The following is a 14,242-nucleotide window of genomic DNA, read 5'->3' as shown; positions in this document are numbered from 1 at the left end:
ATAGATCAACTTGAAGCCCAGCCATAAAAATCCTGCAACATACATCACTTGCTGCAGTTCATTTAAAATTGCATATTCATAGCCTGGTAATTCAGCATTTACTGTTTTTCCATCCAGGAGCAACATGATTGACCAAAAAGTAATTTTTCACTTCATCAATTAAGTAAATAGGAGTTTTTACAATATTTCTGGGAAGCTACACACTGAATTGTTTCTCAAAGCTTTCACCTGCCTCATTGCACTCACTGAAAGTGTTAAATGTTACTTTACTTGGGAATAAGATACAAGGTTTTTCAAATCAGATAAACACTGTCCCTTACCCCCAAACAAAGCATTCAGCAGTTGAAGAACTGTGTGTGGACTGCACAGTAGCATGGACGTGGTTTATTTGTGTTATTTATTATCGTTCAAGGCTCTGAACTCTCCCTTTAATACTAGATAGTACTAAAACTGCACAAATTACTTTCCTAGGCAAATGGTTGGAGTCGGTGTGTTCTGGGGCAGAAACGCTTTTGTACCCAGTGTCCGTGAAGGTCCCCCATGGCCATTACAGCAAAATCAGAAGGAAATGGAAAGCACAGAAACAGGTTAAGCACTGTTAATACTGGGATGTTCCAGACTGAAGTCACTTTGTCTGCAGATAGGTATTGACTGCCTTGGGGGCTTAGTAGCTGGCTTGCATTCAGATATTTAGCTGGAACTACATCTCACCCCAGAAGTCTGCACTGGGCAGGACAACCAGTCCAAGGCCTCAGCGGGGTAGAGGGAATTAAGAGCTTCAGTCAGTGAATAGAAGACTGACTGGAGTTGGGAGGTTGTTAGTGGTTAACATTTTTGGAGCGAATTCTCAATTAACCTCTGCCTAGAAAATAAGGGACAAGTCTCCATATACAAAATAATTGGGACAAAGGGATGTAATGGACTTGCAAGTTTCAACTGTGGTCCATAAGTTAAGTGATTTGCCCAGATAAACTGCAGCAGAAACAAATACAAAGCAACATTCATGATACTATTACTAACTCACACTATATTCACAGTAAAGCACCATTTGCACGTGTTGAGTTTAGCAACACTCCCACTGAAATTTTGTCTGGTTGAAATTTTGTCTTACTGATTAACAAATTGATAAACGTATAATGCTTTGACCACTTAAATTAATGGATGTGTTTAGGTACCATAACAGATTATCTTCCTCAATGTCCTATGCCATTCCTCCCTCTTGAAATCATATTTTGTACACATGACCTTACAGTATTCTTGCACACAGACAGACTGCCCAGCAATTGCATCTACAAGCAAAAATCAAAAGCACACATCACTGAAGCACATTAGAAATTTTGGCTTCTCACTTGTATTTGGGTAAGTTCATAAACACAGATTATTCTGTTCCTTACCTCCCTCTGAAAGCCACGGACATCTTAGAGTGAGGTGGTGGAAACAGAAATACCAGTACTCTGGAAATCTAGTTCTACAAATAGAAAGGGTGAACATCAAAAGCTAGTTTCTAGTCCATGATACTGGCTCCTGGTCCTGCAGGAGGAACACACGTCAGTCTGTCAGACCCAGGTGCTGTGAAGGGAAGCTTAATCCATCCTTACACCTGACATCCTGAACAATCCTGAAAAGACACGACTAGACAGACAGGCAGCAGCAGCAAAATTAGAAAGCATATTCCAGAAATAAAAGAACAGCTTTTGATGGACCATTTGTGGTTATTCATACAGGTGCAATGATCCTGTAAAATGCAAGCAGTGTATTTAAAACTGCGAGACACATTGCCATGAGCTTTGGATTTCTCCAGGCTGTCAAGTCAAGTCTTTTCCAACACTCAAAGTAGGCTTTAGGCCCCCAGGTTGTCATAGGGTCTGAGGCAAAGTTATACCTATCCCAGGTTTATTTTTCTGAATCTTATCAATATATTAAATGTCTGATGGGAGGAAGTAAAGAAGAGGGAGCCAGGCTCTTCCCAGTGGTACCCACTGATAGGACAACAGGCAGCAGTCACAAACTGAAATGTGTGAAACAGCATTTACACATAAGTAAACAAGTTTTTACTACAGAGAACTGGCACAGATAGCCCAGAGAGGTTGTGCAGTCCCCATCCTTGAAGGTTTTCAAAACCAAACTGTATGTGGTCTTGACTAACCTGCTCCAGTGGACCCTATTTAGACTGGCCAGCTCCAGAGGTGCCATGCAGTCTCAGCAATTCTGTGACTATAGCCCAGGATCCATACCAAGGGAGCTGCTCAGTGATGCTTAGCAGGTCTGTGAGAGATCAGGAGAAAAGTCTGGGGTAATGGGAGTAGTACATGGAGAAGGATAGTGAGGGATTGGCCAGAAGGATCTGCTGGCCAGATACTTGAGTAACAGAAATGAACAACAGACCTCAGCAAGAAGGAGAAAGGAGGAGAGGGACATGGCAGGTCCAGAACAAAATTTGCTTTACAAACCCAATTGTCCACCTCAGGGCCTAATAAAATTGGAAAGGCCCATTTAATCTGCTGAGCCACAACTTCTCCTCCCTCTTCCTCCTCCATCTCTGCTCTGGCTTCTACAGTTGCCCTTAAGGAAGTTGAGCCAGTCTTCCTTTCCTGTCCCTGTTTGTGTAGACATAGGAATACACAAAACATAAGGAATGAATACTCAAGTGTCTTCCTATGCCTCACTCACTGTGTATTTTAACATTCAAATTTTTAATCAAGACTTTAATCCTTTTCTAAGAAAATAAACCAACAACTCCCTCTCAAAAAACAGAGCACCAAACTTTCTTTCCATAGCAAAGCAATCCAGTGATTAGAGCAAAGACTTAGTTCACAAATGGACTAAGCAGAAAAAAGGTTAAATTTGCAAGTGTTGTAATGAGTAGTTTATAACAAGTCTAAATGGCACGATAAGTCTGAGATCATACGACTTCCCAAAAGAGGCAGATTACTCAGACTTACTTCTATGCTGGCAGCAAGTGGTTACCTCAGAAATGGTAAACGCAGAAAAAGGTCAAGTGCATTGCAAAGCCAGACTTCCCCCAAATAACACAGATTTAATTTTTTAACTTCACACTTGGAAATTTTCCCTTTGGTGTACACTAGGTGTCAGGGTTGGACTGAGAGGATGAGCCCATCCGCTCCATCACGCAGCTCTGCACATCAGACTGGATGCCATCAGCACAATCAGTTTTGCTTGGGAATTATTTTTGTGATGCACCTGATATTTACAAGGAGCAGTCTGCACAAATATCCTCTCTCCTCCACTGTGCAACATTTCATTTAGGCCAATAGCTCCAGGCTTCGAGAGAGGGAAGAGACATTCTGAGATATCTTTCCAATACAAATTAATATCTGCCAGCACTCTTTACCTTCTGCAGCTCCACAAAACAAAACAAAACAAAACAAGACCAACCAACCACCCCCCCCCCCAAAAAAAAACCAAACCAAACAAACACCAAAGCACACCAAACAAACAAACAAAAATCAAAACCGAAAAAGCCTAAACAAACAAAAAACCCCCCAAAAATAAAAACCTTCTAAACCACTTGGGGGAATAGACACTTTGTAGAGGCCACTCTAGTAGACAGCAACTTGGCACAGCATGGACTCGGCTGGAGAAAAGTGAGAACAAAGTGGAACCTCAACAGAACTACATTAAATTTTAAGGAGCCATATATGGTCCCCATGGCACCTCAGGTAGGTAATTTAATTTCCCTGTGCCTTGACTACACAGCAGTAAATTCAACTTATCTCTGCTTTATGGCGAAGAAGAGAATGCAGACCATGAGAGTGAAGACAAAAATAATTCCCTTTGTGAGACGCTAGTGACACAAAAACAGTAACCTCAATAACCTCAGTAACAATGAAAGACAAAAAAACATGAGGTTCCTCTTCTGCAAGTGACCAAGTACTGTCCACTTTTTCAGAGAACAGTCAGGTGGGACTCTGTTAGATAAAGAGTTGACCAAAGGTGTCCTAAGGGAAGGAAATGACACAGACAGAAAATGTGTTTGAAAGGATAGTATAATTTTGCATTTCTATACAGCCTATTTGTCTAAAACATTCCAGGGTATTCTATAAGCAAAACACAGTTCTTGGGTAATTCCTAGAGATAAATCACTTTCCATGAGCAGGAGGCTTTAAAGTGCATTCTTCTTTCCATTTGGTTTAGGCAGTGACCAAGCTCAGCTGCCGGAGTCACAAGTTCTGATGGTGGTTGAGGTCTATGCCACAAACATGAAGCACATAGTAAAACAGAGGAAAATAATAAATCTTTGAGACTTTCTTGGAGGAGCCAGTAAAGATTTGCAGTTTTCCATTTTGACAAGGTCCTCCAAAGGCTGTCAAAGTTACTGAGCTGTTGTGGATTGAGAGAAGATTGTAACATATAATCTTGACATGGATAAATAATCAAGTTGTTAAATGAGGGAAAGGGGGGAAAAAAAGTGGGATGAAATGGTCAGCATTCATAATAAAGGAGAATCATCCTCTCTGCTGTTCAATGTGCTTCTCCAGAAAATGTGATTTGGAAAAGCTGTTGATGGAAGAAGAAAATAAGCAGGGCACAGAAATGAAGGGTTTAAGGTAAAAACTGAGGAAGAAGAAGAAGAAGAAGAAAGAAGAAAAAGAAGTAATAGTAGTGGAGGAGGAAGCTTACTTCAGTGTAATTGCCAAAACCACCCGTTCAATGTCTGTAAGTGCAGAACAATGCATACAGGGAGAACATTGCAGAACAATGCAACCCCAACTCCCCAACTTCGTATGTCTATTTGGACTATGTATTCTCTAAGAATTATTATAGATAAGTCTACAGAAACTACTACTCAGTGCTCAAGGAGGTTCAAAATGGAAAGTTCAACTTCAAAATCTATTCAGAAAGGCATGGAAGATCAAAAAGAATGTGCCATTACATTATTTTATAGATTTCTTGAGTACAGTGTGCAGTGCTTCCCCTCTCCTTTCAAAAAGTGATTAAAAAAAAATATAGAGAAGAGCAGTGAGGAAGAGAGTATAGCGCAAACAGGACAGTGTTCACCAACCTGGAAAGGCAGAGCTGAGGTGGTACATAAGTCACGAGGGGCCTGTTTCTCATGGTGTAAAATCTGGGGGTGAGGAGAACATTTTCAAAGGAGGCATGTTCAGCTGTGATAATTAGGCCCATGGGACATTCTGTGCACCAAAAGTACACATGGTCTCAAACTCAGATTGATTTATGCCACAAAAAGACAATCAGTGTTATTTAACATTCATCAGAGCTTGTGCAAAGCACAATTTTAATGCTGTCTTATTTTTCCAATGAGACAAGTGAGAGGACTTTTTGTACTCCGAGCTTCTACCTTTATCCTCCTTAATACCTATCACACTATGACAAGAGGACATTTATTCTCAGTACAGCTGGGCAAGAAAAAACATTCCCATGCTGTCTGAAAGAGGAGTTATTGTCTTACCTGTGGCAGGTGGAAGGTCACATTGAGAACACCATAAGGAGCTAAATAATCTAGGAAAGCATTGTTTTCCTTAATTTGACAGCAGACAGTGGTATACAATTACTTCTTTTAAGGTAAAAGCCCAATATTTCAGTACTAAGTGGATGTATGCTGCAATAATAAGAAGGCTATTGAGAACATTTCTAACAAAATGTCCATAATATTGTTTAGCTAAATCATAGATTTGCTTTTATCTAGAATTGTAGTTGTTGTACAATGCAGTATGGCCTGTGCAATGGTTACACAATGCCCTCTGTCCGCCTGTGAGGAGTGTCACTCGAGAAGATGCCTCTTCATCTCTTCTGCTATTTCGTATTCCAGCTCTGGGAAATATGTTGGATCTTCTTCATCCTTCCCCTCTGGTCAAGCAGCTTAAATCTTGCCAGATTTTCCTCTGATTTTTTGTGGAAGGCTGGGAAATAGTCTCCTGAGCTGTGAGTGGGTCTCCTGAGGTGACGCATCTGAGGTTTGATGGCTGGTGGTGACAAAGGAAGAACATCATTGGTTACCAGGCCTAGCATTCATTTGCTGGTGGACAAGAAATGAATTCCTCAGAAGCTGTGTCCATCCCACTTGGCACAGCCTGTCTGTGCAAAGGAGGGTTTCTCAGCCTGAGAGCCAGGACCCTTTTAGGTTAATGGGTAGTTACAGAGGGTTAGGAAAAGGTTCAGGAAAAAAGAAACATAAAAATATAAATCATTAATATAGATGCAAAACTCTAGAATGAAACATAGACATTTCCCAAATTGAAATTTGGGCAATTAAGCACTTCAGAATACTTGATCTGGAAATCATGCACTTATTCAGACATCCCAGAAGACTAAAGCAACACAGGTGAGTCCGAAAAAACGTTCTGAAGGTTAGGATACAACAGTTTAGACAGAAGATGAAAGTGTGAGAAGTCTAAATGAAGAAGCAACTCCATACTTACCTATCTACATGTACATTTTCACTGTTTTCAAAATATAATTTTAAAAGGTCATTTTAAGGCAATAAATACAGATTGAGATCACATTTTCCAGAATTCGGTAATAGACGGATCTGAGTAGTTTTATATAATTTTCCAGTAAATTACAGGCCATTGTGAAAGTCACAAGTGGGCTACATATTAATCTGACTATTCTCAACTTCTTGACTCTATTTGAATCTATGTCTTGTTTTCTTACATGTCTACATGGCTAAAATGTATTCCTCTTATGCTTAGTTATTATTTGCCAAATAACCAAGTAATAAGTCAATAATGAGCATGATAAGCACTTTAAAAGAAAAGTCACTGCTCTCAGCATGACTTCTAAGAAGTAAAAAAGATTCCCCTCTGTGAGCTAGCTAACATCAAATGCTATAACAGTCACACTCTCATCTTGTTAAATTCCTTGAGTGATTAATTGTACTCTAAAATGTCTTGGGAAACAAAAAAAAACTATGGCTTTCATAAACTTTGAAAATACACATCCAGATTTATGCACAGTCATAGTCTTTCCTGTTCTCAACTAGACTAGATTGACATTCATTAAAAGCTTGAAAAATATCCAGGTGAGTTACTGTTCTTTGAGGCACATTCACTTTTCAGATTAATTCCGTTTTCTGTACTCAGCATGGATTCAGCCAAACTGTCACTGGATTTTCCATTGTTCAGCATGGGAGAATGTTGATTAACTGGAATTTTACTGGAATTGTTGCCAACAGAGATGACTTGGCTAATAGCTTTAAGGGGGATTATCTGGAACACTGACAGTGTTGTTTATCATCCTTATACAGGAGCTAATAAAGGGGATCTATGGCATTTAATTTCTTCAGGCTTTAGTGATTCAAAGTGATAGAGAAAAGACTCTCTCTCAAGACTCTAGAATTCTGTTCCCAGATTTCTCACTGACTTTTTGTGTGGCCTGTAACATTCACCCCAGTGTCTCCACGTGTAAAATGGGAATAGAAATTAGAATATTTACCTCACAGGGTCTTTGTCAGCTTCAATAGATTATGATTCTCAAGAGCACAGAGTGATGTAACTATTACAAGTTTCTAACCTAGATCCTGCTAAGGCATTAATTTCTTTTTTTTTTTTAAAAAAAAAAATTAATTTAATGCATCTCAGGTTTACCTATAGATACGTCAAAGTGGGACAGGATTTGAGGGTACCTGCAAACACATTTACAGCAGACCAACTAACAGGTTCCAGAGAACAATGCAACTTGTACAATGCTTTTATGAAAGAACAGGAATTGTTCATTTCCCCATCCCTCTTGCCCCGCTATGCAGAACACAAAAGCAGCCTACAACACTCCACGCAACTCCGATTAGATAATTACTTAAGGCACTACACCAGAAGCTATTCTTTTGTGTTACCAGTGGTGGATACCCCTATCAGTAGACAGAGCTAATGCATGAGAGACTGGTTTAGAAGGGGAGGCACATATACAGGAGTGCTGGTGAACAAACATGTCAGATTTGTCACAGTTTAAATCATTCATCTGTGAGTCAAGAAACCACAGGATTAACAAATACTGCCAGAAGTTCTGCTGTTTAAACTGACTCTAAGAAGTGCCAGGCATCCACTGTGGGAGGTCAACAAGAGAGCCCAACAAAACCCAATTATTTAGTAGATGATCACTTGGAAGTAACAGGCAGACAATGCCAAGAGCTTCAAACTCACGGATAACCTGAGCAGGAGAAAAATGTTTACTGAGGAGTCTGCCCTCAGTTAATCGAGTATGATGGACATTTAATGAGAGCTTGAAGCCAGAAGATGCATCACCATAGTCCACCAAGTTATTGTACACTATAGTCAAAATCTTAGCTGGCATTTTCCTGGTTTCACAGACTTTCCTAGGAATATAGTGATATGCAACAGTTTTTGCCGTGTTGCAGGAAGAAGGAAATTATTGTTAATGATGCTTACTGACAAAAAAACTATAGAGTCATCTTGAGTATTTAAAACTAGTAAAAGTTCTTATAGCAACACTCTTGTTACGAAGCAATTCCACTGTGATCAGAGAACAGTACAAGACAAGGAAAAACACTAATATCTTTTTATTTTCAAGTATTTTAAAGCAGGCAGATATACTTATTTTCATTCAAAAGGCATGCGCCTTCCAAAAAGTGACAGAAATGTAATTTTCTTTGATGTCATTGTTACAGTCACTGAACGAAAAGCATGGTTTTTACTCTGGAACACCTAAAGAATAAATCTGCCTGCAGGAAAAGGATCTGGGGACGCTGATAGACACCTGGCTGAACATGGACCAGAAGTGTGTCCAGGTGGCCAAAAAGGCCAACAGCATCCTGACTTGTAGCAGAAATAGTGCGGCAAGTAGGAATAGGGAAGTGACTGTGCCCATATACTCAGTGCTACTGAGGCCTCACTTCAAATACTTATCAGTTTTGGGCCCCTCGTTTTAGTAAAGACATTGAGGTACTAGAGAGGGCGAAGAGGAGGGTGACGAGGTATAGTGAGGGGTCTGGAGCACAAGTCTCATGAGGAGCACTGGAGGAAACTGGAACTGTTTAGCCTGGAGAAAGGGAGACTAGAGGAGAGACCTTATTGCTGTCTACAGAAACTTCAAAGGAGGTTGTAGTGTGGCAGGTGTTAATCACTTCTCGCAAGAAGCAAGTTATAGGACACGAGAAAATGACCTCAAGTTTCCACCAGTGAAGGTTCAGATTGGATATTAGGAAACATTTATTTACAGAAGGAGTTGTGAAGCCTCAGAGAGGAAAAAAACAGGATACTTGTCCTTTGGAGCCAACTGGCAGAGGAGGCATGAGGGACACACAGAAGCTGTGCCCAGTACATGACCACCAAGAGCAGAAATATCCCCCTGGGACACGTGAAAAATAAACAGATACCAGGCCAGCACCCCAAAAGCTACCTCCCAAGGGTGCTGGGGGGAGCGGGGGTGGGCGGGGCTGCACACGCCTGGCTCTGTCACCCCCATGTCACAATGCCAGCACCCGGAAACGCAGCACTCACAATGCCCCAGGCTGGATCAAAACGAGCAGCCGGGTCCCGTGTCCACTGCCAGAGCCAGCCCGGGGGCAGCCCCAACACATCCCACAGGAAGCACATGAGGAGCTGGTGGAAGTTCTCTACTGCAAGACAATCTGCTGCCAGGGCCACCTTCCAAGCTCAGCTCATGGATGGAAATCCTCTTCAGCTGGATAGCAGTGGCAAGACCAAGGCAATTCCTTCTGGAGGAGCACAGCAGAGCTCACCATCCTCATGCCCCACGGAAACAGGCTCAGGAGCCGTAAGAAATAGGAGGTAGAGGGGTTGCAAGGGGTTGTAGTGCTTTGGAACACCCACTGGTGTCCCACCAGGCACAGGAAGGATTCTTGCCCCCAAGGTCCTAGGCATTTGGGCACTCTCGAAAGTCCGGGAGATGGCTCCAGCTCAACGGAGGGTACCATAGCATAGCATAGCATAGCATAGCATAGCATAGCATAGCATAGGTCCTGGGAGGCGTGAGCAGCCTGTGGGACAAGGAGCCAGGTCTGGCTCACATGCTCAGGGAACAGCCGATCGCCAGCACTGGGGTCAGGAAGGAATTTTTTCCCCCGGGGCAGATTGGCCCTGGTCCCCGGGGGTTTTTTGCCTTCCTCTGCAGCATTGAGCATGACCACTTTGCAGAGCTCCTCTGGGCCCTTTTGGCTCGGTTCCTGCCTGCTGCTCAAGCACCAGGAAGATGGCCTCTCGTGCCCTGCAGCTGGGGGGAGGAAGGCTTTTTTTTCCCCCCAGGTGGGACAGCAAGCGTCTCCGGGGGTTTTTTGCCTTCCTCTGCAGCGTTGAGCACGGCCCCTTGCCACGGCTTCTTTGGGCCTTTTGGGCTGGGTGCCTGCTGCTCCACGAGGTGGCCCTAAACTTAGCTACAACAGCCTACCTAAACCAGCATAGAACAACTCACCTAAACCAACCTTCAACACCTGCAAACAACCAACCTTCAAGAACCTAAACCAATCTAGCTTCAAAATCTTCACACAACCAGCCATCAACAACCTAAAAAGAACCTTCAACGATCTACAACATACTACCTGAACCAACCTAAATCAACCTCAAGCAACCAACCAAAACCAACAAACAAACAAACAACCTTCAATGACCTCCGAGAACCCAGCTTCAACAACATGAAGCCTCTGAGAAACAGACAACCTACAAACACACAACCAGCCTCAGACAGCACAAAACAACAAACCCCAAACAACCCAAACAACCCAACCAGCCTAAGCCAAATGACCAAAAGAACCTCCACCACCAAACGACCATAACCAAACCTACCAAGAAACCCAAACTAAACCACCTTTTCAACCTAAACCACCACAAAACACCTCAACAACCTCAAACAGCCTACCCTCACCCAATCACCTAACCCAACCTACCTAAAAACAACTCAACCAACCTCAGCCAAACAACCTGAACCAACCTCAACACAAACCCTTCAAGCCACCTCAACGATGGAAACCAAACCTCCCTACACCAACCTACCTAAAAACACACACATCCACCAACCTACCTAAACTGCCTACTGAAAACAAACAGAAACACATTAAACCAACCTCAAATAACCCACCTAAACCACCCAACCTCAAATCATCTAAACAATCTCAACCAAACCACCTACACCAACCTCCAGCCAACTACTGAAAACAACCTCAACAAAAACATCTTCACATACCCCACCTAAAACAAACAACGCAAGATAACTTCAACCAAAAATCACCTACATCAAGCCACCTAAACCCACCAGCCTTCAACAATCAGCCTCTCACAACCACCCTCAAAGAAGAACCTGCCTCAAACAAACCACCTCAAACCACCTCAACAACCTCAACCAAGCTACCAAAACCAAAAGCCTCCCTCCACCAAAACAGCCCCTGCTTAGAAGAGCTCCAGCCTGGCTGTACCATCCACAGCTGCCGCTCGGCACCTCTCCCTGTGGGCAACACAAGCCCCTGGCAGGGACCAGAGCGCTTCTCGTGCCTCCTGGCCCAAGAAGCACAGCAGCAAAACAAGGTGTGGAAGGCAAAAAGTCTGCTCGTCATCGCTACGTGTCACGGAGCTCTGGAAAACAACCCAGTATACCAGACTCGTCATCACCATCTTCTCCTTCTTCTTCTTCTTCTTCTTCTTCTTCTTTTGTGCATGGTCAGTCCCACGCCTCATTCTCAAGGTTCCCCCTCTGAGGAACCAGGGAAAGCTTGGCCTCTATTCCTGCTGCTGCTCTCTGCAGCTCTGGGACTTGCCTTTGCCAGCCTGCAAGGGCTGTTTTTTCAAGCTAACCTGAAGAATGCATCAGCCTGCTCCAGGCTACACATGGGCTTGTGTTAAGGACTGTGAGCATTGGCTCTGAAACAGAGTGAGAAACAGAAATGCCATGAAATAACAGAACATGAAATAACATAAAATGAAGTAAATTAAAAATAGAAAATAAAATGAAATAACATAATATAACATAACATATCGAAAAAAAATAGAATAAAATAGAATAAAATAAAATAGAATAAAATAAAATAGAATAAAATAAAATAGAATAAAATAAAATAATAAAATAAAGTAGAAACACTTGTATCCATTGTGTTATGTGTCCATGAAAGTGGTTCTGAGGGAAGAAAGAAGGGAAGGGAAGGGAAGGGAAGGGAAGGGAAGGAGAAGGGAAGGGAAGGGAAGGGAAGGGAAGGGAAGGGAAGGGAAGGGAAGGGAAGGGAAGGGAAGGGAAGGGAAGGGAAGGGAAGGAAGGGAAGGGAAGGGAAGGGAAGGGAAGGGAAGGGAAGGGAAGGGAAGGGAAGGGAAGGGAAGGGAAGGGAAGGGAAGGGAAGGGAAGGGAAGGGAAGGGAGAGAAGAGAAGAGAAGAGAAGAGAAGAGAAGAGAAGAGAAGAGAAGAGAAGAGAAGAGAAGAGAAGAGAAGAGAAGAGAAGAGAAGAGAAGAGAAGAGAAGAGAAGAGAAGAGAAGAGAAGAGAAGAGAAGAGAAGAGAAGAGAAGAGAAGAGAAGAGAAGAGAAGAGAAAGAAGAGAAGAGAAGAGAAGAGAAGAGAAGAGAAGAGAAGAGAAGAGAAGAGAAGAGAAGAGAAGAGAAGAGAAGAGAAGAGAAGAGAAGAGAGAAGAACAGACGATTCAGCTTTGTTATGCCTGGAGTTCTGCATGATAATCCCTGACATGGCCCTGAGGGCTCCATACCTGAAAAATATTGCACTAATACCTAGTCCCCATCACATACCTATATCAATAGTTGCACGGGAAGGGTTGATTTGCAAACTGTACCTTAGCAAACAGTTTGCTGGGCAAGCCATGGTTAGAGGACACAGGTAGGAAGGTCCCAGTGTTAAACAGCCCAAGAGAGAAAACCCGCTGAGTCCCCAAACCCATGGGTGCCAAAACATCCACTGAGGCGGGAGCTGTCTAAGGGAGAGAAAGTCCAAACACAATGAGTCATTGCCCCAAGTGCCAGCCAGAAGGCACCTTCGTGTCATTGAACGCGACATGGTCACAGCAGTAGCGCTACTGGAAGTGAGGCTGGACTGGCAACAAATCCACACTGTATTTTTGCAAAAAAGGGACACAGATAGGTTGATTATTCCCCTGTCTTGTAGGTACAGGGACTGATTCGGGGCCAGCACCCCAAAGACTTCCTCCCAAGGGTGCTGGGCGGAGCGGGGGCGGGCGGGGCTGCACACGTGCGGCTCTGTCACCCCCGTGTCACAATGCCAGCACCTGGCAACGCAGCACTCACAATGCCCCAGGCTGGATCAAAACGAGCAGCCGGGTCCCGTGTCCACTGCCAGAGCCGGCCTGGGGGCAGCCCCAACACATCCCACAGGAAGCACATGAGGAGCTGGTGGAAGTTCTCTACTGCAAGACAATCTGCTGCCAGGGCCACCTTCCAAGCTCAGCTCATGGATGGAAATCCTCTTCAGCTGGATAGCAGTGGCAAGACCAAGGCAATTCCTTCTGGAGGAGCACAGCAGAGCTCACCATCCTCATGCCCCACGGAAACAGGCTCAGGAGCCGTAAGAAATAGGAGGTAGAGGGGTTGCAAGGGGTTGTAGTGCTTTGGAACACCCACTGGTGTCCCACCAGGCACAGGAAGGATTCTTGCCCCCAAGGTCCTAGGCATTTGGGCACTCTCGAAAGTCCGGGAGATGGCTCCAGCTCAACGGAGGGTACCATAGCATAGCATAGCATAGCATAGCATAGCATAGCATAGCATAGCATAGCATAGCATAGCATAGCATAGCATAGCATAGCATAGCATAGCATAGGTCCTGGGAGGCGTGAGCAGCCTGTGGGACAAGGAGCCAGGTCTGGCTCACATGCTCAGGGAACAGCCGATCGCCAGCACTGGGGTCAGGAAGGAATTTTTTCCCCCGGGGCAGATTGGCCCTGGTCCCCGGGGGTTTTTTGCCTTCCTCTGCAGCATTGAGCATGACCACTTTGCAGAGCTCCTCTGGGCCCTTTTGGCTCGGTTCCTGCCTGCTGCTCAAGCACCAGGAAGATGGCCTCTCGTGCCCTGCAGCTGGGGGGAGGAAGGCTTTTTTTTCCCCCCAGGTGGGACAGCAAGCGTCTCCGGGGGTTTTTTGCCTTCCTCTGCAGCGTTGAGCACGGCCCCTTGCCACGGCTTCTTTGGGCCTTTTGGGCTGGGTGCCTGCTGCTCCACGAGGTGGCCCTAAACTTAGCTACAACAGCCTACCTAAACCAGCATAGAACAACTCACCTAAACCAACCTTCAACACCTGCAAACAACCAACCTTCAAGAACCTAAACCAATCTAGCTTCAAAATCTTCAC

The 14,242-nt window shown here is 43.9% G+C and overlaps 1 protein-coding gene across 1 annotated transcript in view; it reads right to left on the bottom strand.

Annotated features, from left to right (window-relative positions):
* Positions 1-3,998: 3,998 nt before the first annotated feature.
* PDE1C (phosphodiesterase 1C) overlaps positions 3,999-14,242 on the bottom strand; it is a 345,637-nt gene continuing 335,393 nt past the window's right edge. The window contains exons 19-20 of the mRNA XM_082044788.1: positions 5,024-5,945; positions 3,999-4,341 (exon numbers count right to left, since the gene is read on the bottom strand). Coding sequence (XP_081900914.1) covers positions 5,776-5,945 — 170 coding nt within the window. The 3' untranslated portion in view covers positions 3,999-4,341; positions 5,024-5,775. The remainder of the gene's footprint in view (positions 4,342-5,023; positions 5,946-14,242) is intronic.

This window comes from Streptopelia decaocto (assembly GCF_964273445.1).
Source record: "Streptopelia decaocto genome assembly, chromosome: 2".
Classification (NCBI taxonomy): domain Eukaryota; kingdom Metazoa; phylum Chordata; class Aves; order Columbiformes; family Columbidae; genus Streptopelia; species Streptopelia decaocto.
The sequence above is the reverse complement of the archived record's forward strand: the minus strand, read 5'-3'. Positions and strand labels throughout refer to the sequence as shown.